Below are 20,762 nucleotides of genomic sequence, written 5' to 3' on the forward strand. Positions count from 1 at the left end.
ATTGAGCACCGTTCGCTTTTTGTCTTGCAATGAGTTTATTAATCCACAAGAAATTAAGGAATGATCACAAAACCTGACTGAAACGAATGTGTACACTTTGGAATGAATTGATTACAAACAATTGAGGGCGGGTTCAACTGAGCGAAATAAATCATGCTGACTTTCCATTGCAGCGAACATCAGAAACGAATGGACACCACATATCCGGACACGAGTCCTAATAATGCGCAGTAATTGTGCTAAGAAAATGATTATTCCCCTCAAGAGGGACTGATGGATTATTATTACTTTGGTTCAGTGGCAATACTTCATGAATGACTAGAACACATGGAGACAATGACATCGACATAACTTCTTGGGGATAGCTGTATAGCTGTATCTCGTTCCTTTTCTACATAAATAGTGTCATCCCGGACTCCCTCCAAAGGCCCGCCGAATCCGTTCATTCTACGTTCGACCCATGTGCTCTTCAGAAAAATAGCTATTCCGTACAAACTTCGACAGTGTTAGAAAATCCATGATTTTTGGAGGGCTAGTTCGGGATTAGGGGTGGGCTGGTGGATCAGTCACATGAAATAATGGATGCGTGATGATATGACGGTTGAGATAGTGGCATTTTGAACATTTGAGTGTTCATAGTTGGATTACAGAGGGTGGGGTGAGGGTGGGGGGGTAATTTCTTCTTGTTACTAGTGGTATCAGTGGGACAATTGGGGGGGCTCGGGTCACTTGGTTGTACTTTATTTTGCACGATCCAACTTTCGAGATGACGACCACGCTTTCTTTTTTCTGGGAGAGGACAGTTGTTGGGTATACAAAATATAAACATTTACCAAAGATGGGGACTTCCATTCAGCAGTGAATGAAGATTTGTCTGTGTGTTTAGTCCAAAACTAGAGCATTTGGAAGATTCTGCCTAAGGTAGTCAATGAGTTCGGTCGTGGCCCCTGGGCAGTTTGTGAGTTCAAGTTCAGAGAGATGACGAAGTTGCACAAGATTGGAGAGACCACTCGAAGTCAAGAGGGGACAGCCTGAAACGACACAAGTCTTAACGTCATTTGCGAGATACTTCAAAGATCTGCATGCATTTGACAACCAATCATCATCGATGTTCTCCATATTCTGAACGAGTGTCTGCCTCTCATTTACACGCATCCACCTGGCTTTGTTTGCTCGGTAAACACATTTTTGTCCAGTGGCGGTTCATTATTTGTTACATACTGTACTGTACTGTACGTAGATACGTAGGTACATAGTTGCCACTTACTCGCCAATGGAGTTCCACCAGCAGACATTTCCTTGTGGACAATCTATTGTTGGGCAGCAGGTGCTCTAGATTCGAGCCCAAGATAGCCAGAATGTTTGGCATGTTGTGTACTTTTCAATAGTTTCACTGACCTGCCAATGACAAGATCTGCATGGACCTCATTCCACAGATGTGTTGTAACCCGAAATCCCTGATTTGAGTGCACCACCGCAGAAAAAGAGTATGGAGTGCTAGCATCGTGGAAATATAACCAATCCCGATGTCCGTTATGTGCACACATCTGGAAAGCGGACAAGATGCATTCAAATTTAGGATACGCGTACTATAACTTGCTACATAATCCTTGGGTCCATTGTAGCAATGATCAAAGCGTAGAGGAATGTCTTACCGATCCAATGTGAGCTCTTCCAGGTGATTGAGATCGCAGGCTATGTATTCGAGGGCCGCATCGGTGACCCGTGGGCACCAAGACACGTCCAAGGATCGGAGTTTGCGAAGATTCTCCGCTATGAGCTCGATCCCATCGTCGGTTATCTTGGAGCAGCCAGACAATGAAAGAACTGTCAGGTTTGGAAGGGTGTGAACTGAAAGAGATGTCACAACTGTCATGTGATGAAATTTCTCAAGTGCTTCAATCCCCTTGACAATATTGAAGTTCAAGCCGTTTCGCAACTAAAGTTCTTTTTCATTTGGAAAGGATTTTAGCGAGATAAATCTGCCAATAATTGATGTGAAATCCAGTGGTAGAACAGTGATCATTTTGTAAAGACTCAGGACTCGATTGTTTAATGATATCTACCAGCAAATCCAGAAATAGCTTTTGTTCTCAATAGAGTGACGGGTTCGAGGAAATCTAAATCCATATTTCCCTCGGTGAACAAGAGCCATGTTGGAGAAAGTATCCATCTTTTTGAATTAGCCTGCCTCTTTCCGTGGAAGTTTGAAAAAAGAATTTCGTCCCCGGAAAACTTTTAGAATCATCCTTGAAAAGTTGGGCTCAATGGACTGAACTTGGTTCGAGAGAAAGGAGACTGTCAAGCAAGAAAATCCGTCTGATTCCAACCTTCCACTTGATGCTCCATTGGGCGAAACTTGGACTTGTTTTTTTTCCCACCAAGATTGACGCATTCTTGAAGCCATCTTCTGAGAAGTGATTCAGCACCAATCGCTCGATTTGAAGAGAAATTTTGATATTTGTGAGTCTCCCAGCCAAACCAGATCTCCTCGAAAAATTGGTCCCAATCAAGAATTTAAGCCGAGGTTTTCCTTGATTTGCGGGAGTAAATATTTGTTGCTTCCCACGTTGAAAATTGAAAAGCGATGATATTGCCGCCCAGAGAGATGGAACGTTTGGAAAAGCTTGAAAGCCCTTTTTAACTCGCCTTTCTCTTGCATGCATAGTACGTGAGTGACAGACAGTAGTGTGCCAACTCCTACGCACGCTGCCTTTGAATGACATGCGAAAAGTGCGTGGATTTAGATTCCAGACACAATGGGTTTTCACGATACTCACCGATGTTCACGACGCCATGGTTTGTGATTTCCCAACATGATTGTAGCCTGAGGACATTGAGAGTCCCCGTTTGCTTTGGGCTGAAGTAGCTCAGAGCCGAGTCTGTCACATGGTAAGCCTGTAAGTTGAACTCGTACAGGGAGGGCAGAAGCTGAGTCACGGCACAAATGCATTCATCTGCCACATTGATACAGTCATTGATTGTCATAGAGATCAGTCGGGGATGGAGGCTGGACCAAAGGCCTTGTTCGGTGATCTCATTACATCCACAAATCTCCAATTGGTAGAGGCCTTGGAGGAATTCCACGAGCGCCTCCAGCCCCCTATCCGAGAGATTGCAACACCTGAGAATGAGTCCGTAGACATGTTTGGCACCGTGAGGAAAGTTCTGAATGAAATCGAAGACGTCGGCGTCGTTGGCATTGAGGAGGACCATTGTCTCGAATCCACGGAGCTTGAGCGAGTTGAAGTAGTGTTGCTTCATCTCGCGAAGCATCGGCTCATTATCCGTCCAATTCCGGATGGTTCGAGTATGAAGAACCGGCCTCAGCTCGCTCCAGAAACAAGGTTGATACAGAACCTCCCGCCAACGCTTGCACACTTGAGCCAATGCATAGCGTTCTTGATAAGTGAAATACCAGAAAAATTTCACCAGAAATTTGTAGTCCATCCACATCTCCTCCCACAGCACAAACCTGAAAACGAGATGAATTCCTGGGGGTAAGAAGTTTTCGTTCTAATGCTGAGGAATATAAATGAGGCGGAAAATGATGCTCCTCCAGGGTGAAATGATACCCATCGAGCGTCTTTTCCTTCCAAGAACTCTGGAGGATGACGTTAATGATTACATACCTCTTCATCTTGGGAAAGAGTTTGGCCGTTGACAACGGAGAGATCTGCAAGGACTTTCCAGAGCTCAAGGAAGTCGGGGATGTGACTTCCAAGGACGTCTTTGTATTTCCTGTGGCAACCGAGGCTGTTGAGCCGGGAGTAGCCACGGGTGTCGATTTTGCCTTCTTGCCCAAAATTGGTGTTCCACTGGAAACAGTTCCAGAAACTGTTCCTCCTTGGGTTGGATTTGAGTCCTTGGCTGCATTATTTGAGTTGGGAACCTTGGGCGTCTTGACCGACAGCATTGGAGAGTTGGAGCGAGATCGGGACGTGAAGAACCTCATGGGTTTCTCGGGCGAGGCACTCTTTTGGGTGTTGGCCTCAAATTTGGCACGTCCATTTGCCACAGCTCCTGAAAGGATTACCACAAATCTTCAGAAATGAGCGAATGTGGGTGGACTTGTGCATGAAAAACATGCAATTTCGACATTGGCTATAACAGGGTGGAATCAAAGGCTCATGCCAGTCTATTAGTAGACAGAAGAGATATTCTAAAATTCGTTCACAAGGCTCTTTGTGATACTTCTTTGAAAATAATTTCCAAGGATATTCATCTCGCTTCCGCTGACTATCTGATAATGGGCCACGACTTTTTCTTGGCAAGGGTCATGTGGATACTAATAGTATAGTCTGACAAGGACAGAATGAGGGCGTTTGAGTCTTGTTTGCCAAGTCGTCCGGAACCGAATTTAACTAGAGTTCGTTAGCGTTCAATAGAAATAATGAGGCCTCCCGTTGGATCTTGTAATCAAACTAATCATGATAGAAACTTGTGGCTCCGATTCTCAAAACTCTCTCCAGTCGACATGATATCGTGGAAAATTTGACTCGTTTTCTTATCACTTGCCATTTCCCCCCAACCAATCCATCTGCCATCCAACTTGTCAACCCTTGTTTAATGACGATTGTCGAAGCAGAAAAAGGCATGCAGCATTCATTCATGGGGTGACAGCTCTGACCGAGATCTATCCCAGAATACTGATGAGTGGGACAAACTCTCATGTATTGCATATCTGTGATGAAAACTTTCGCTGTTTGGTCCAATTTCTGAAAGCGATCAATCCTTTTAGTTCTCTTGCTGAGGACTGCGAGTGTTTTTCTGCATCTGGCCAAGAAAGGGCCCAAAGGGGGCATAAATCAAGCTTACAACCTCTGTTTGAAGGCCCTTTTTCTTCCCAAAGTTACCATGACCCTCAAAAAGGCCTTTGGGAATATGGCAAGCCGCGATCAATCGAGACCGTTATCCTCTAAAAGGGATGTCCCTCTTTTCTTTCACGAGAAAACTGACATTGGACAAGCAAGAATCAAATTTTCAGAGGGACCTTACCTTTTGGAATGTTTATACCATTGTTAGACCCATCACCAGGTCCGACATCTTTAGACTCAGTGTTGGTGCCACTCGTATTGCCCGTGGATACTTTGGTTGAGTTGTCCGACGCCTGATTAGCAGCTACCGTTGTAGCCGTGGCTGCTGCTGCGGCTGTAGCTGCTGCAGCGGCCTGTTTGTCTTTGTTATTTGAGTTTCCCATTCCGGCTGATCCAAACACGTGGGTCACTTTGTCCATAACACTACCCTTAATGATGGTCCCCATTTTGGAGGACATCCCCGTAGAAGAGGACGTTGAGGGCGAGCTGTCCGTGGGGACCTCATTGCCGTTGAGTTTGTCGACAGCCGCTGTCGTTGAAGCGGAAATACTATCGGACGGGACTATGGGGGAGTTTGGATCCGAGTCCACCGACTTGGTCCGTTTGGAGGATGAAGACTTGAAACCGAGTGAGTGAATCCGACGGGAGATCTCTTTGGAGGCCCGCTCAACCACGCCTGGTCCACCTCCACTGCTCATTTCCGAGGCTGTGAGGCCACAGCGAGAACAAAACGCCTATGGTTGCCTCAAAGTTGTGGTCTGGCGTGAGATCACATTGGTATTGGAAGCCTGCAATTGAGGAAAGACGCAGCAATGAATTAAAAGAGCCTCTGGTCTTAAATAACGGGTTTCTGAACCTAAATTTACTCCCACTCCCACTCCCACTCCCACTTCTCCTCGTGTCTTGATGATCTTGAATGACGGAACCGAATAGCTCATGGTTCTGACTGGAAAGAGTGAAGGAAGGGTTCAAGCCGAAAATAGTTTTGGTGGAAGGATTAATCTGATTAGATCGACTTAGATTTCTTCCTTCGGTGAACTTGAGCCGAGTCTTGCCGCGGGAAAACAAGATTAAGTCGAAGTAAGAAGGTCGAAGGATGTTGTTCTGCCTTGTGTCTTTTCCCGACCTTCTCTCTCGGCATTCTGGTCTCACTAAAAAATCGTGTACATACAATCAGCCTGAACAGATCATTTGAACAAAACCGAAAGCTCAACAGGGAAATTGATACCACTACCTCGCTCCTTCATCTCAAGGGACCTTTTACGTGCCGTGGCACATCTGTGCGCCCGACAATCTGAACCCTATGAAGATACTCCCCGTTTCAAGCACGTATTCACTTTTGCGGGTTGTTCACCTGTTATCCACTGAATATCCTGGGTCTTACCTTCTCCACGTTTGGAAGGAATCTTCCTGCTATTCGGAAAGGACTCCGAGTTCAAACACAACTTGACATTTGCCAATCCTTGGTGGGTACGCGCTTCATTAGGTTTCTCGCTCCTTTCAGAGTAGCAATGTTGCCCTGGGTCCTACTGAGCACCATCTACGCTACCACGTCCCTACCCCGAGTACGTAAGTAAGTCTACGAGGTACGACCACTATCGAGCTCTCTCTCTCTCTCTCTCTCTCTCTCTCTCTCTCTCTCTCTCTCTCTCTCTCTTTCTCTTTCTCTTTCTCTTTCTCTTTCTCTTTCTCTTTCTCTCTCTCTCTCGCTCTTCCTTCCCTCTATCCAGTTCATAGCATAATACTGGGGGTATCCAGTAGTGGTGAATGGAAGGGACCTCCTCTTAATGTGGCCCTCTTTCTCTGTCGCTCTCTCCTCTCTCTCATCGGTTCGTTACTATCTAAGTCCTTTCTGCCCTCGTGGTGATAACCCCCTGTTCGAAAGAACATTACCACCAAATGTGCCTCTCCGAGTCTTGGTCGTCTTCCTCATTTCCAAGAGTGCCCTCCTCTTCATAGCCAGGAAGGGGGACGAGGGTGGTGATAAAAGCCGGCTGTGGGGCTTTCTCGTCTTGGGAATTAGTACCCGACCGCGAAAGAGCCCTATTCACTGAAGGTCACAAGTTTTCGAACACGCTCTGATCGATGTTAAGATCATAAAATTAAGGTACAAGAAATGATGACCTTTCCAAGCCAAGTGAAATCTCTCTTTGTCCCACTGGGTTCTGGTCACCTCAAGTGTGTTTGTTCCATTGGACCCGGTGAACGCGTGCCCGCGGCCAGGAGCGAGCACCCTCGTCCTCCTTTAGAGAAATTAAAGTTCCCAAAAATTAGCCGGCCTCTCTTGGAGCCACGGAGAGTGAACCCATTTGAAGTCGAAAGATAGTAAAGTGAAAAGCAGAACTTTTCATTTGAGCCTTGCATGTTGGAAGGAGCCAGAAACCTGTCCATCATTGTGTCAATTACGTTGTCAATGGTCCGTGGCAGACGGGAATTCGAAATCGAAAAGTCAAATGGGAACAAACAGCCTGAAGTACAACGCTGAACTGTATACCTGTAAGAACGTTGAAGTGATTCGAGACAACTTTTAGAATTTGGGTCCTACTTGCGGATGTCTCAAAGTGAGTGATGATTGGTATATGCTAGCTTTTGACGTAATATTGATACAAAAGTGTTTTGGTGACGGCAAGGCTTTGCCCAAAATAAAAGAACCACTATAATCCATCGGCTCATTTTGTGCAAATTTTAAATCTTCATTTTAAGTCTCCCTTTTTTTGCACTGACGTCAGTCGATTGTTTCGCTTCGCGCAAATCCCGCGAGTTCGAAACCAGTTTACGGTGGATCTTTTTTTTGGCAGCTAATCTAGGGGATTTGGGCAATTTCTCCCATTACGAGTTGACTTTAATCTCAATAATGAGGAAGGGTTCCAACCTTCTAGTTTACCAGCTCTGCTCGTCTAGAAATCCCCTAATAGAGGCAATTTAGTGGACGACGAGAAGGACATCTACCGTTTTTTGTGGTCTGGTACCATTCACTCCAAAGCCACATGTAATGTGCATGAGAACGAGGTCAGAGATTGGATTTGGGCGAGTCCGAGTTGTTCCACTGGTTTGGGTTCCAATGGGTGCGTAGATGATCACTCATCCACTCACGTCAGGCTAACACCAAAGGTTGCATAATTAAATCCAGATCCACGTACAAGCCCTACCACATAAGGTGATAATGGACTTTGGTTGGCGGGAACATGGAGCCATTTTTGGACCATTGCTAGGTGGTTTGAGATTTCCCGCCTCCGCACGCTGGATTGTCTGTCCATAGATAGACGTAATGGGTAGGCAAAAAACTGGTTATACTCTTCTTGAATACATCCAAACATCGACTGAAAGTGCACAATGCTCTTGGGGACTGAATAAACTTGAGATTAAACGAAGCAGATACGAGAATGCGGCACGAAATTTCTTTCGCTTCCCTTCGAACAAATTTATTCTTAGAGGAGTTCAGAAGGTGAAATAAGATGTGTCTCCCAGATCCACGATTCAGTACATCCTAATTCGAGGATCCTAATTCATGGTCTTGAGACTACAAGAGCTTCATGCCAACCCCATTAGTACATTTCAAAAACATTGTCGTTCCTGAACTATTCCTCTAAAAGCTCTGAAATTGAATTTTGTTCCGGCAAACCAAAATGCTGGATTTGGAGCGCTTTTACGGCCCAAATGAATTGGAATATGCTGTTTTGCGTTGAGATAGTTCGAATAATTGGATGATTAAAGATTAAAGCCCACAAATTAACTTTCCGATCTCGTTGAGGACCATGCCTTCATATACTTACGATAATTGAAACACTTCTTAACACAAATGTTGGCATCTTTCTCTCTTTTCTAATGCATCAAAGGATTTATTTGAGTAATGTTTTTCATGAGAAAGAGTCTTTGTATTTTGTTCACTTGGTAGTGCTTAACGATGTTGCTTGTTCCGGTGAATGAATTTTTTTATCTGATGATCTCCTTGGTCAGCTTTCATAAGCAGCGATTTCTTGCTTATAATTATGTTCATAACTTGGCATGGATCTAACCCTAGAGCGATAAGATTCAAGCTGTGGAATTTTGCGTTGGTAATGCTTATACTTTTCATAATACGCTAAGAGAGTTCTGTCACTTTAGAAGGTATTAAAAAAAATACTCTTCTTTCCCTCCTCACCAAAAATGATTCGGCCCAGTTGTGTAGCCTTTTCTTGACTGGCCCTGTACTGTATGTCACTTAGCACAGGTTCCTTTTATTTTCAGAGTTACACTTTCAACTCAAGTAAGATGTTTTTGTGGCTGGCATCTGGCATTTTGCTGACTAATTGTGTGACTTGTGATTCAAAAACAGGTGATCAAAAGTCAAGCACTGTATTGTCAACCCCAATCTACTCAGTAAGAATAAAACTCGTCATCAGCTCAATTGACAACCACAACCAATTTCCATTTTTGCATCGCTTGACCTCATGAATTGGAATGGAAATCTCACATTTCTGTTTTCACGAAAACTTATGAAAAAGCTCGGACGGTACTTAAATCACCATGGCGAGTGTGTCTTTGTTTTCTTTTCGTGCTGCTAATCCTCTCCAGGATGAGGTGAAGCCAAGAGAAACGACGAGATCTTGAAGAATATCACCTTGGGGAATATTTTCATCTCTACCAGCTTCCCAGAACCCCAAGAAGTGTGTTTCCGTTTCTCGGGGTGCATCTCAGGGGCTCAAGAAAACAACTCACATTTCGCCCTTTCATCTTGATCAAATGGTTTTTAGTCTTTGTATGGGGAGCATCTCCCTATCTTCATGGCCATTAGAGAAGTTTGCGTTTGAGCAGGAATGTATCAATTTCAGAACTCATCAAAGAGCCTTTTGAGGCCTGGTCGCCCAAGTCTCATTGCAGGATCGGATCGAAAGGCTCCAATATTTGCATATAGATCACCCTGGACCCTAAAGCCTGTTAGGAGATCTAATTTTCAGCTTGATTGAGTCTTTCACATGGGAGGTGAGAAAATACTTGCGGTGGCTTTCTAGTTGGTGCCCTATTCCATTGAATATTCGGCTAATCTGTCGATTCCACCCACGAGGTAAGCAACCAAGCCTGAGGCCCTGTTATTGATATTTCGTCCCCCAATGGCCCCTCACTCCCAAAGGTCTGTTGGGCCATATCGGAATTCCATTTCCCATGTTGGTTTTCGGACTGTTTGCGCCGGACAAACTCCGGGCAAAATTGACAGATGACGTCTAAATGCACTCAATGCCCGATGGCTCGTTCAAGATTGATCTGTGCTCGTTGTGTCTTACCAGGTCAGGAACTCCATGGAATGGGACGAGGATCGAGGAATGAAAAACACGATTTCAAATTTGCTCTTCCTGCCGTTTTCGTTTCACCTTTTGTTCCTATTTGTTGTGCCAACACTTTTTGGTAGTCTTCACCGTCGGTTGTGGCGACTGAAGAAAGAGAAACAGAGGGAGAGAAGGAGAAAAGATGCCCTCTTCTCCTTTGGTCTCAGTTTTTCGTCCCTTTTCCCTCGGAGCGAGCGAGCGAGCGAGCGTGCATGAGTGAGTGTAAAGTGTGTGTGGACGTGAGTGTTCCACTTGGTCCCACCGCCTCGAGTCGCCTTGGATTTCTTCGATTCCTCGTGTTCTGGACGGACTTTCTCTGCTTTCTCACCAAAGACGAACAAGAACAGGACGAGATGGAGACCAGACGAGCTTGGTTCCTTCCTGGCGAGGGACTACTGTTCTTGGTGGTTCCTCGTTTGGAACAGCCAAGCGCCAAGAAAAATCCCTTCCAATTCCACGGGAGGACTTTCCGCTCTTCTTCAACCACGCAGTGTATTTTTTCGATCTCTTCCTTTCCTGGCGAACTTGATGGCTCAGCCATGGAGTTGCAGTATTACTAGTTTTGAGCCATGTGTACGTACGGGTACTAGGCACTGACTTCGTTTTAGAGTATACCGTATAGAGTAAATGGACGTGGAAGTGGCTCGAAAGGAACCAGACATATACATGTTGACCCTCGTAATCGAACCGTCGAAGCCTGGCTCTTCAGTTAACCTCGTTTTCAATTTGACTTCTGTCTGACTGAATAGAAACGTTTGATAGGTGTGGGCCCGACGATATGACGTCTAATTGGGTGGTCCTTGCTCTGAATTTTTGAATGGCATTTCTAGGACATTGGCAGCATCCATTGTTTGAATAATTCAAAGCCAAAATAGATACCACATGGCGATTACCACAAGAAAACGTTCAAATTGTTCAAAATTGATGGCAGCGTAATGAGAAGGTTAAAAAGGATATAAACATTTATTTCGGGTCACGTGGGTTGAAGACTTTGCAAATATTGGGACTCTTGGGCTAGATACATTTGGTCGAGGGCTGCTTCCTGTTTCCAACTGGCTAGCTGGGAGGCCTGGAAAATAACAAAAGACATCATTGAAATTCAGGACCAAGACACTTAAGGCTGAGGGCTGTTTGTCTCATCTTGGTCGATTCAGGCCTTCATCAAAACATAGGAGTAATAAAAAGCCTCCCACTTACGCTACTATTCTGACCATCAGCGGCAGTTCGGTTTGGGCGAGGCCTCATTGATTTGGAATACTCGGGTTGGCTCTCTTCATGTAGGCCATTTGTCAGATCGTGCTGACACTTGGAGCAAAAGATGGAACTACGGGTGTTCCACAGACGTTTGCGCTCTTGAATGAGATTACGTCTGGTTTCCTAGAGTTGGGCCTCTTTCCTCTGGATCTGCTCCAATTGGTGGTGCAAAGCTCGTTTGGACTCAGACCTTTGGTCACCCAATTGTTGAGCCATCTCCAAGCAGCGCCGGCTCTCTTGTCTCAATTCCACACAACTCTTTTGGGCAAACAAATGTTCAGATTAGACATTGACGTTTTCAGCAAACAATGAATTTATGGGCCTCATTTTTCTGTTACGTAGGCACCTTATAGTACAACGCTCCATTGATATTCAAAAGAACAAGAGAGAATGTAGCTGGTTCAAGAAGAAAAAAAAATCGCCTTGAGCTGAAGGTACGTAATCTGTCTTAATTAAGCTCAGGATTGTCTATTAATACGTTTCGAGTCTCCATGGTTGACGACCACCGACTTTGGAATGCCAAGACTTGAGGCAGATGATGTTACCTGAGTGATGTCTTCAATCTCGTTGAGCTTTTGCGCGAATCGTTTTTCCGCCTCCCCCAATTTTTTGACTGCCTCCAAGATGGTCTTTCGTTCGTCCTTGATTCGCTTCCATTCTTCCTTGAGCATCTTTTTATGCTCCTGAATCTTGGACCTCTGGTCTTGATTCTTCGCTCTTTCTCCCTCCAGTGCATTGATCATCCCACGCAAGTCCATTTCGCTCTATTCAAAGCATAAAAGATAAGAGACCTTGACAGGAAGGACAGTGGCATGCATAAAGGCCGAGGAGCTAAGCTTTGGCTGGTTTTATGATTTTTTACTCAAAATGGCTCTCACCCGAGAGGGTCCTCTTTTTTTTTTTNTTTTAGCTTTTAGCTCTTACCAGATCTGATCCGGTATTTGGTAGTGGATCCTCTGAAAGGTGCTGACCCATCAGAGAGTCAAGAGTCCTCTGAGGTCTCTTTGACGTGGCCATGCCGGGATTCTGAGAGGGCTGAGGTTTGGCCAGGTTTTGATGAATGAACGCAGTGGCCTTTGCCGTCGCCATGTGCTCACTTTCCTCGAGAATGATCCTTTGGAAGTTGCGCCGCTCCGTCTCAATGAGTTGTCTTTGATCCTTGAACACGACAAGTTACCGGTCCCCGTTTTTGGCGTGCTCATTAAAGGCCGCGCACGATCCTTACCTGGATTTTCCGCTTCTCTTCTAAGATACGTTTTCTCTCAATTTCTTGATTGGCTTCGAATTTCAGCTGCTTACTCTCCAGCTCGATTTCCAATCGGGCTAATCCAGAGGCTCGTCTCTCCAAATCTAGTTCCCGTTCGTTAGATTCAGCCTCCAATTTGGCCATTTTTTCCTTTTCCATTTTCAGTTCATTGGCAAATTCTTCAGACTTTTCTTGGATCTTGGCCTGAAGTCCTGATTGACACATGAAAGGAAAGAGGAATGAATGCTGAAGTGAGGCTAGTTCAAATTCCTGATAGAGCAAGTCGATGGCTTGTTGTGGAATAGAACATCATGATTTGCCTCACCTGAAATTTGGGCATCTTTTTGCTTCAAAAGCTCTTCACGGACATCAATATGCTTGGACAGGTTATCCTCGACTTTGTCATGAAGGTGGTCCAAGTCTTTGGTGTTGGACGTCACTTGATTTAGAAGAATTTGAACGGATCTAAAAGTCAATGGAGGAACGCGATGAAACCTTTTTGGCAATCGCTAGTTAGTGCATCAAAGGAGGCCCAACTCTTTGAAATTCAAGATAACATGAATCCTGAAACATTTTGTGGGCAAAATTAGGCGATATTGATAAAAAAGAGATCAGCCATACGGATATTGAGTGTTCGATACTCCTGATAAACCCATCTATTTGAAGAACACGAACCCTTTGATGTTCTGAAGAGTTGGGAATTGGCAAGAATTTTCCCTTTCTAAAGTACGTTCCCGATATTCGATGAAATTGGACCTCTAACAATTCTTTATCATAAATTAAAACGGCTTTGAATCCATTGTTGGTGTTATGTTATCAATCAGTCGAAAGGTTGATGGAAAGCAAACGTCCAACTTTTTACGAGGCAAAGTACATGTGCGTATGATTCCAATTTCTAAAAACTCGTTCGAATTTTTTTTTTCAGAAAGCAATTTCGCAAGTCTCTCCTTGTCAAAGGCTTTTAGGTTTTGCCTGTGGTCTTTGGCCTTTCTGGTCGCTATGGAAATCAACCTTTGTTGTAGTTTTCAACGGAAATGTTTGATTGGTTCACTAACATGAAAGGCAAAATCGTTGCTTTCATTAAGGCTACCAATGACGTTCATTATAACTTGCTCAAAATGTAAAGGCTATCAACTTTAGTTCAAACTCATCTGTTGGAAGGTAACTTGATGGACCATTCAAATTTGGAAAGTGGTCTGCGCATCAGCATAATACCAAGCAAACAAAAATTTAAAAACCCGTTTCGGAAAGTGTTCGACTTACTTGGAAGACCTTTCTGCATCCTTCTGGGCGTCAACCTCGAACCTTTTGAGGTCTCGAATACGATCCAAGGCGATGGTGTATTCAGATCGGAGCATCTGGATTGCCTCCTGGTGCTCCTCAGTCTGGTCTTGTAGCATTTGACGTCTCCGTTGTCGTTCCACTTCAATCTCCGTCCTAAAACTCTCGTGATCTTCCTTTGATTTGACCACGAGATCCCCAATCCTCTTCTCCAGATCTTCCACCTCCTCGGAGTGATTCTGCCGAATTCGATCCTCTCTTCGCCGAAAGTAGTGTTCCAACTCTTCTTTGGTCTCTTGATCTCGATTTGCAACCGGCACAATTGATTCCAAATGTGTTCCTGGAACAGTCTTTTGATCTTTGATCTGTTGAACCAATCCTGCTAAATCAATCACTTGTTCCGGGTGCTGAATTTGGATCTCGCTCAAGATTTGCAACTGGTTTCTGACCAAATCATTCTTGATCCTGAGTTCCGATTCCATTTGGGCCTGGATCTGTTTCATGAGGATTTCAGTTTGGGCTTGTTGTTGCTTCAGAATTGTATGTTGTTTCTCCTGCAAAGTTTTGACTTGATCCTGACACATGGAACGCTGTTGATACAAGACTGCTTTGTGTTCATTTTGTTTGGATTGGAGCAATCGTCGTTGTTCTTCTAAATCCCTTTGAAATTGTTCCTGTTGCTGACGTTCCAACTCCTGCATTTGCTGGAGTTGATGCTGATAAGCCTGAATGACTTGCTGATTGACTGGATTAGGCTCGGAGATTTGTGGAACACTTGCTACCGTTGGAACCGGAGCAACATGTGGAACTGTCACATTTCCTTGCATCCAAGGTAAAGGCTGTGTCTCTATTGGCATGGGTGCACTTTGAATTGGTGCACTTTGAACTGGTGCACTTTGAGTGGGCATTTGCACACTAGGAGGAGGTTGTACTAGAGGTGTGGCACTAGTAGTAGGTGGTTTGGAGGCCCAAGAAGTTCCTTTGAATAATGCTTCATCGTTATCCAAATCTAATGCTGGTTTCGTGGGAGCAAGTGAAGGTGCTCCTTCTCTACGTCGTCTACCCCTATCTGAAATCGATCCTAGTTTGGGTTCAGCTTTCGTAGAGAGCTCAAAGGTATCTGCTTTTGGTTTAGATTTGGCACTCGCATCAAGTCCCGTTTTGTACTTAGGCTCCAATGTGAATTCTTTTTTCGGCTCGGTCGTCTTTTCAGATGGTTCTTTCTTCCCGAAAAGGTCATCCATAAAACTGCTACTGGGTTTCGCAGATGGTTTGGGACCTGCGCTAGGTTTGGAGGGCGGAGCGGGCTTTGAACCGGAGTCCCCAAGAAGATCATCAACATCGTCATCAAATGTCACAGGATTAGGGTTTCGACGTCTCCCACTGGTCGGACGATCCATGGCTGGCACTCGATCTTTCACTTCGTCCGTGGTGGTTTGGACGGGGGTAGGAGAGGGTTTAGGTTCTGACTGAATTTGTGACTTGGGTTTCTTCTCAATACCAAAAATATCCCTCACTGATTTAGACTTAAATTCTTGTGTTGGGACTTCTTGTGGTTTTGTATCTGCGATGAAGTTATGAGTTCTGGTGTACCAGCAATGTGGTTTGATTGGAAGTGGGAAAAAGTGAGGTTTTTTAAATTGTAGTACGTACCCTTTGAAAGCTGATTATCCTTGCTTTGGTTTATTTGAGGGCTTGGCTGGAATTTGAATATGTCGTTCATGTAGCAACAAGATTAGCAGAAATCCGCAAGAGTTACCTTGCTTGATTTTTGTTTTTTCCCGCGTTCATCATCTGAAAAGTCGATTCCCTGAAAGTTCACATACAGAATGAAAAATGTGTTGTAATTGTAAACTAAGGCGATGCTCACCTCTAGCATTTGAGCCAACTCGTCATCGTCTACATCTGAGATATCACTTTTAGGCATCTTTGCGATAGAGTTTTCATAATACCACTATGAGAAAGTAGATTCCAAGACATTATACCTGTTCACAACTTTCATCATGGTGTGCCCTCATTTGTTGATTATGAAATATTCCTTGAATATCTTCGAAATTAGGGAACTGGAAATAACTTGTCATCTCACCTGAATTTGTCATTCATTTCGACTCAAATGATTGTAATATCATTCTTGCAAACAAAGTTATTTTCTGTCGTAAAATGTTTTCCTCATGGCTTCAACCTTTCACCCGTGATGCGTCAAAATTCATACGTTTCCCTTTTTCTCATGGCCTCTTTGGTACCTTAGCAAGAAAGGCCACTGTGAAGGGCGTAAGGAAGAACATTAGTCTCGAACACATCTAACAAAACTCCAATCCTGGTTCTTCTATGGTATATTCAATGATCTAGGTAGGGTCTGTAACATGCCATTATTTACCATTCGAGCAACCTCTCCCCCGTCCTAATTTGGGCTCATACATAGATACCTAGTCTTTGTTTCTAATCAACAGTCCAATGGGCCTAAGGATTTACATTTGACAATGAGTGCCAAGTCGCCCTCTGGTGCTTTGGTTCAGCTCCCGTCAAGTTCATCCTTGTCCACGTCTGCTTCGTCGTCCTCATCATCTTCCTCATCCTCCGTGAGAAGAGGCCGGCCATTTCGCTTGCGGTCGACCTTTCCATCTTGTTTGAGCCGGGCTTTACTAACCATCAAGGCCGAGTCTGCCCTCATGAAAAAGCCCTCCAGTGGGCGTGCCCTCAAGTGTGAACTTGAGCAAATGGAGCACGCCTTTTTAGACATTGACGAGGAAGATCCATCCCAGGATGAGTGGACCTTCAAAGCCAAAGATAACGCTGAAGCGGTAAGAACCAACCCGTAGAACCAGATGGATATATTGCCTTTGTGAAACTAGTCTGCAAAGTGAATTCCGCTATTTACAGGTATTGGAAAGTCTTAATAATCTGAGGAAGGAGGGATCCTTTTGTGATGTTATTATAAGGGCGGTTGATAGGGATTTTCCTATTCATAAATGTGTCGTATCCGCTGTGAGCAATTATTTCAAGGTCAGTCAACCATTTAAAATGTCTTTTCTTTCTAGTGGATAATGCAGTATTTTTGAACTCTTAGGCCATGTTTTCAAGCAACTTGTGTGAGTCTAACCAAGACACAGTGACCATTAATGGGATTCATCCTAATATTTTGGAAGAGCTCTTGGATTATGCTTATACCTCGGAGGTGAAGATTACCAAAAATAATGTCCAAAACCTGTTGGCCGCTTCCAACCTCTTGGAGATTCTTCCGGTTCGAGATGCTTGTTGCCAATATTTGGATAAACATATGGACGAGAACAATAGTTTGGGCATTCAAAGCTTTGCTGAAATGCACGCTTGTCGGGATCTGCAACTAAAAGCTCGACTCTACTCGTTAAAGATGTTTCCTGAGGTAAGAAATACTTCTGCGAGCAATCTTGGACGCCTCCGATATCGTGCAAGATCTAACTTTCATGCCCAATCAGATTGTGGCTTGTGAGGAATTTCTCTCCGTGGGTCAAAGCCAATTGATTGAGCTGATTTCGAGCGACGACTTGGAGTGTGAACGAGAAGAAGACGTTTTTCAAGCGGTTCTCAAGTGGCTGGAATTCCATCCGGAATCTCGGGAGCCCGAATTCCATCGAGTTCTTGCTCATGTTCGTCTTCCCCTTCTCTCACCGTATTTCTTATTGGACCACGTGGATCATTTACCGATCATTCAACAAAGTAAAGAGTGTCTCCGGTTAGTCGAGGAGGCCAAAATGTTCCACATTCTACCAGATCGTCGAAGTCTATGCAACCTGGACCGAACAAGACCCAGGATAAAGTCCGGACTTATTCAGGTAATCAAGCACGCCCGATCCAATTATATTACTACACACGTAATTGAATTACTCTTTTCCTCATTTTAGTCGATTGTTTGCGTTGGAGGCGAGGATGATAAAGTGGTTTTGAGATCAGTGGAATCTTGGGATCCGTCATCCAACTCCTGGAAACAGCTCTCTTGTCTACCATTCGCTGTCAGGTAGAAGGGATTGGATTACCCATTTACCACGAAATCAGATACTAACAAGGCAATTGCTATTTTCAGTAAGCATGGTTTGGTGGTGAGTGGTAGCAACCAAATGTATATGGCTGGGGGAGAATATCCGGATGGCAGCGCCTCCAAATCACTGTGGAGATTCGACCCAATTTTGAATGTGTGGCAAGAATTAGCTCCCATGCTCACAGCCCGCTCGGAACTCGGATTGGTTCTGTTGGATGGCTACATCTACGCAGTTGGAGGTTGGGAGGGCACTTCAAGGTTAGATTCCGTTGAACGCTATGAAATTGATGCCAATCAATGGAACTATGTGGCGCCAATGAAGTTGGCCGTGACCTCGCCGGCGGTTGTTCCTCACAATGGTATGACTCAAAAATATAATTTATGACGTCAAATACTTGAGAAATTGCTTTTTCAATTCATGTAGGTTCCATTTACGTTTGTGGTGGGGCCATCCTTGAGGATGGTGATGGTATTGACATGGTCCAACGATTTAATTCTAAAGTTGGAGCATGGGAAGAACTGACCCCAATGCTCATTCCAAGAAGTGGTTCTGTGGCTTGTGTGGTTAATGGCACCATCTACGTGTTAGGTAATGAGTAAAGAATGGGAATTTGATTTCAATCATCACTCAACCCCGATAACTTACCATTTGTTCTAAAAGGTGGCTGGCACGCTTCTACGGAGAACACAAATAAGGTGGAAAAGTATGATGAGACCAAAAACTCATGGAGTTTTGTTTGTCCAATGCATGAACGGCGGTATCGCCCTGGTGTGGCTGTCTTGGATGGCCATATATACGCTATGGGTGGGGAGGAAGGATGGGATAAGTACCATGACACAGTCGAGAAATATTACCCGGCGAAGGATTCTTGGGAAACTGTGGCCCACATGCCATCATCGCGTTCTTGGCTGTCGTCAGCGTCTTTGAAGGTTTGAAATTTGAAACTGCACTACTGAGAGCAAAATGAAAAAAAAAACGGAACTAATCTATTTTTTTTGTATTTTAGGTCAAAGCAGATTGCTTGGTGGATACTTCTTGACGTTTGTTTGTTCGCAAAGATGAAGAACCTAATCCAAAGTATCTCCTACGAATCTCAACTGTCGATCAAAAGTAGATATGTAATGCTGTGAAATTACTACTCCAATTGGTAATTCGTGCTTTGCTTTGTTACTTCAAGATACTTAGCCTTAATTTCAGTTTGTATGTGTCTCTCTAGTCAAGTGTTCTGTTCTGATACAAAGTTTAATTCATTAACTTTCCTCTCAAGATCTTCATTCTCTGAAATAAATTGTAATGGGGCAACCTTTTTTATTTTCATCCTTCCTTTTTTCCGGGACAAAATGATTTAAACAATAATTGAACATTTTGAACTGTTAACAAATTACCCCAAGGTGACGAAACTCTATCAATTTTCTTCAAAGCTTTTCATTTTTTTTATAAACATAATATCATGTTGCGAGTTGTCCCAAATGCCCGAAATAGTTTGAAATTTGATTTTACCCAAATAGACTAGCTTTCCGACCTCTAAGTAGTAACAAACCTAATTGTTAAATTGCTTTAAATTTTAGTCAAAAGCATTCTAAATCTCTCTTGGCATGGAGTAAAACTGTATTGGGAAACTTGAGAGTCCTCTTTCATAAATACAATTGATGCTGAAACTTCTTAAATTTTAGGACATTTTCAGGCAACTGTCCCAAATACTTTTTTGACCTCATTTTATAGATGCTTGCAGCAGTTCATGTTTTCTAGCATTTCCTTTAGTTCGCAAGAGGCAAAAACCCTAAAATTCAATCTTTGTCAAATGAACATCATTAAATTATATAAGTCCATTGAAGTCTAACTATCATCTAATGGCTTCGTGTATGCCACGTTTATGGCACTGACTCTTACCTTTTGGAGCTCAAATTTCAAACATCGGAGTCGAAACTCAATCAGTTTCAAAATACCAAAGAGGCTACGATGGCGTCATAAGGACGAGGATGGCAATGATATCGATCAGGAGTTGGAAGCCTAGGAGGATAATTTCGACCAAGCTCGACATAGAGATAGATAGATTTCTTCACAACTTAGATCAGTTTCTCCTGAATTCACAACCTCAAGAAGTTTGAGACAAGTAGATTGTTCAGCCGCATTTTGACTATGCCCCGCCTTTTTGGGTTCCACTTAGTTCAGCAGGTTTGAAAAAGGTCGAGGAGGTTCAAAGATGTTTTACCACGAACTTCAATGGTATGAGAGAGCTCTCGTATAGGGACAAATTACATAAGTTGGCATAGTCCTGTCCATCCGCATGTCTCAGTTGGAGAAGGTCATGCATGTGGAAGTGAACATTGCGGAAACTACTTAGGTAATCTTTGATGATGCCCAAGATGTCGTCAACTTCTCTACCAGTATCTGGCCGAATGTTTAAGGAACGGTGAACAATCTGAAGTGACCCGGACTGTAGCATTCCCTACCCAAGCATACTTGCGTTATGCGGCCTCGCTTTGGTAAGGCAGCAACCAACTTGGAGTAATTCCTCCACAAAGGACATCATTGAAGAGATGACCTTAGATTTGTGCCTTCTTCCAAAATCCTTGAGCTTCTGAAACATATCGAAGTGCGTCCAATCGCATCAGAATTTGCAATGAGCTTGGTGTGGCCAAGGTGCCGCCATTATATCAGGTCAAATCGGCCCCGTTCAACCAGGTGCGACCAATTCCGCAGATTGCAAAACGAAGGCAAACGCTGACCCAAAACAATAGCGAAATGTGATGATACCTACTACAATGACTAAGCGTTTGCCATGCCATTATTTCTAGACTTCTAATATCTATATTTGTCAATCAAAAACCAAAACAAGAGTTTT

General features: G+C 43.9%; 3 protein-coding genes across 5 annotated transcripts; 1 reads left to right on the forward strand and 2 right to left on the reverse strand.

Annotated features, from left to right (window-relative positions):
* Positions 1-11: 11 nt before the first annotated feature.
* Positions 12-10,235, reverse strand: LOC131893251 (F-box/LRR-repeat protein 16-like). Of its 2 annotated transcripts, none has more exons than XM_059243232.1 (7): positions 10,079-10,235; positions 4,999-5,605; positions 3,633-4,023; positions 2,781-3,475; positions 1,656-1,851; positions 1,399-1,547; positions 12-1,031 (listed from the first exon to the last, which is right to left on the reverse strand). In XM_059243232.1, exons 2-7 carry the CDS (start codon positions 5,513-5,515, stop codon positions 883-885), a joined length of 2,097 nt encoding a protein of 698 aa, XP_059099215.1. In that variant the 5' UTR covers positions 5,516-5,605; positions 10,079-10,235; the 3' UTR covers positions 12-882. The 2 variants fall into 2 exon arrangements, with proteins under 2 accessions (XP_059099215.1, XP_059099223.1); XM_059243240.1 differs by lacking the exon at positions 10,079-10,235 and adding an exon at positions 6,202-6,910.
* An 821-nt stretch (positions 10,236-11,056) lies between these two features.
* Positions 11,057-15,964, reverse strand: LOC131893216 (fas-binding factor 1 homolog). 2 transcript variants are annotated; one of them, XM_059243200.1, is made up of 10 exons: positions 15,772-15,964; positions 15,661-15,711; positions 15,555-15,600; positions 13,884-15,465; positions 12,946-13,085; positions 12,600-12,832; positions 12,299-12,532; positions 11,920-12,138; positions 11,318-11,632; positions 11,057-11,189 (listed from the first exon to the last, which is right to left on the reverse strand). In XM_059243200.1, exons 1-9 carry the CDS (start codon positions 15,826-15,828, stop codon positions 11,498-11,500), a joined length of 2,697 nt encoding a protein of 898 aa, XP_059099183.1. In that variant the 5' UTR covers positions 15,829-15,964; the 3' UTR covers positions 11,057-11,189; positions 11,318-11,497. The 2 variants fall into 2 exon arrangements, with proteins under 2 accessions (XP_059099183.1, XP_059099177.1); XM_059243194.1 differs by having other exon boundaries at positions 15,661-15,964.
* Positions 15,965-16,128: 164 nt separating this feature from the next.
* Positions 16,129-19,223, forward strand: LOC131893265 (kelch-like protein 12). The gene is made up of 10 exons (XM_059243251.1): positions 16,129-16,250; positions 16,352-16,702; positions 16,782-16,904; positions 16,969-17,283; positions 17,357-17,713; positions 17,783-17,895; positions 17,962-18,275; positions 18,341-18,505; positions 18,578-18,846; positions 18,924-19,223. The coding sequence occupies exons 2-10, from the start codon at positions 16,382-16,384 to the stop codon at positions 18,954-18,956; spliced, it is 2,010 nt and encodes a 669-aa protein (XP_059099234.1). The 5' UTR covers positions 16,129-16,250; positions 16,352-16,381; the 3' UTR covers positions 18,957-19,223.
* Positions 19,224-20,762: the final 1,539 nt, after the last annotated feature.

The sequence above is a fragment of the Tigriopus californicus genome, chromosome 1 (assembly GCF_007210705.1).
Source record: "Tigriopus californicus strain San Diego chromosome 1, Tcal_SD_v2.1, whole genome shotgun sequence".
NCBI lineage: Eukaryota > Metazoa > Arthropoda > Copepoda > Harpacticoida > Harpacticidae > Tigriopus > Tigriopus californicus.

What these genes read in the sequence shown, in the direction of transcription:
- LOC131893251 (XM_059243232.1), bottom strand. Translation starts at nt 5,515, where the DNA reads ATGAGCAGTGGAGGTGGACCAGGCGTGGTTGAGCGGGCCTCCAAAGAG. An exon ending in CCATGGCGTCGTGAACATCG is followed by an intron (nt 1,852 to 2,780) that starts GTGAGTATCGTG and finishes CATCTCTTTCAG; the next exon opens with TTCACACCCTTCCAAACCTG. An exon ending in GAAGAGCTCACATTGGATCG is followed by an intron (nt 1,548 to 1,655) that starts GTAAGACATTCC and finishes TCCGCTTTCCAG; the next exon opens with ATGTGTGCACATAACGGACA.
- LOC131893216 (XM_059243194.1), bottom strand. Translation starts at nt 15,828, where the DNA reads ATGCCTAAAAGTGATATCTCAGATGTAGACGATGACGAGTTGGCTCAA. An exon ending in AAGAGAAGCGGAAAATCCAG is followed by an intron (nt 12,533 to 12,599) that starts GTAAGGATCGTG and finishes GTCGTGTTCAAG; the next exon opens with GATCAAAGACAACTCATTGA. An exon ending in AGATTGAAGACATCACTCAG is followed by an intron (nt 11,633 to 11,919) that starts GTAACATCATCT and finishes TTTGCCCAAAAG; the next exon opens with AGTTGTGTGGAATTGAGACA.
- LOC131893265 (XM_059243251.1), top strand. Translation starts at nt 16,382, where the DNA reads ATGAGTGCCAAGTCGCCCTCTGGTGCTTTGGTTCAGCTCCCGTCAAGT. An exon ending in CGTTAAAGATGTTTCCTGAG is followed by an intron (nt 17,284 to 17,356) that starts GTAAGAAATACT and finishes ATGCCCAATCAG; the next exon opens with ATTGTGGCTTGTGAGGAATT. An exon ending in TAAAGTCCGGACTTATTCAG is followed by an intron (nt 17,714 to 17,782) that starts GTAATCAAGCAC and finishes TCCTCATTTTAG; the next exon opens with TCGATTGTTTGCGTTGGAGG.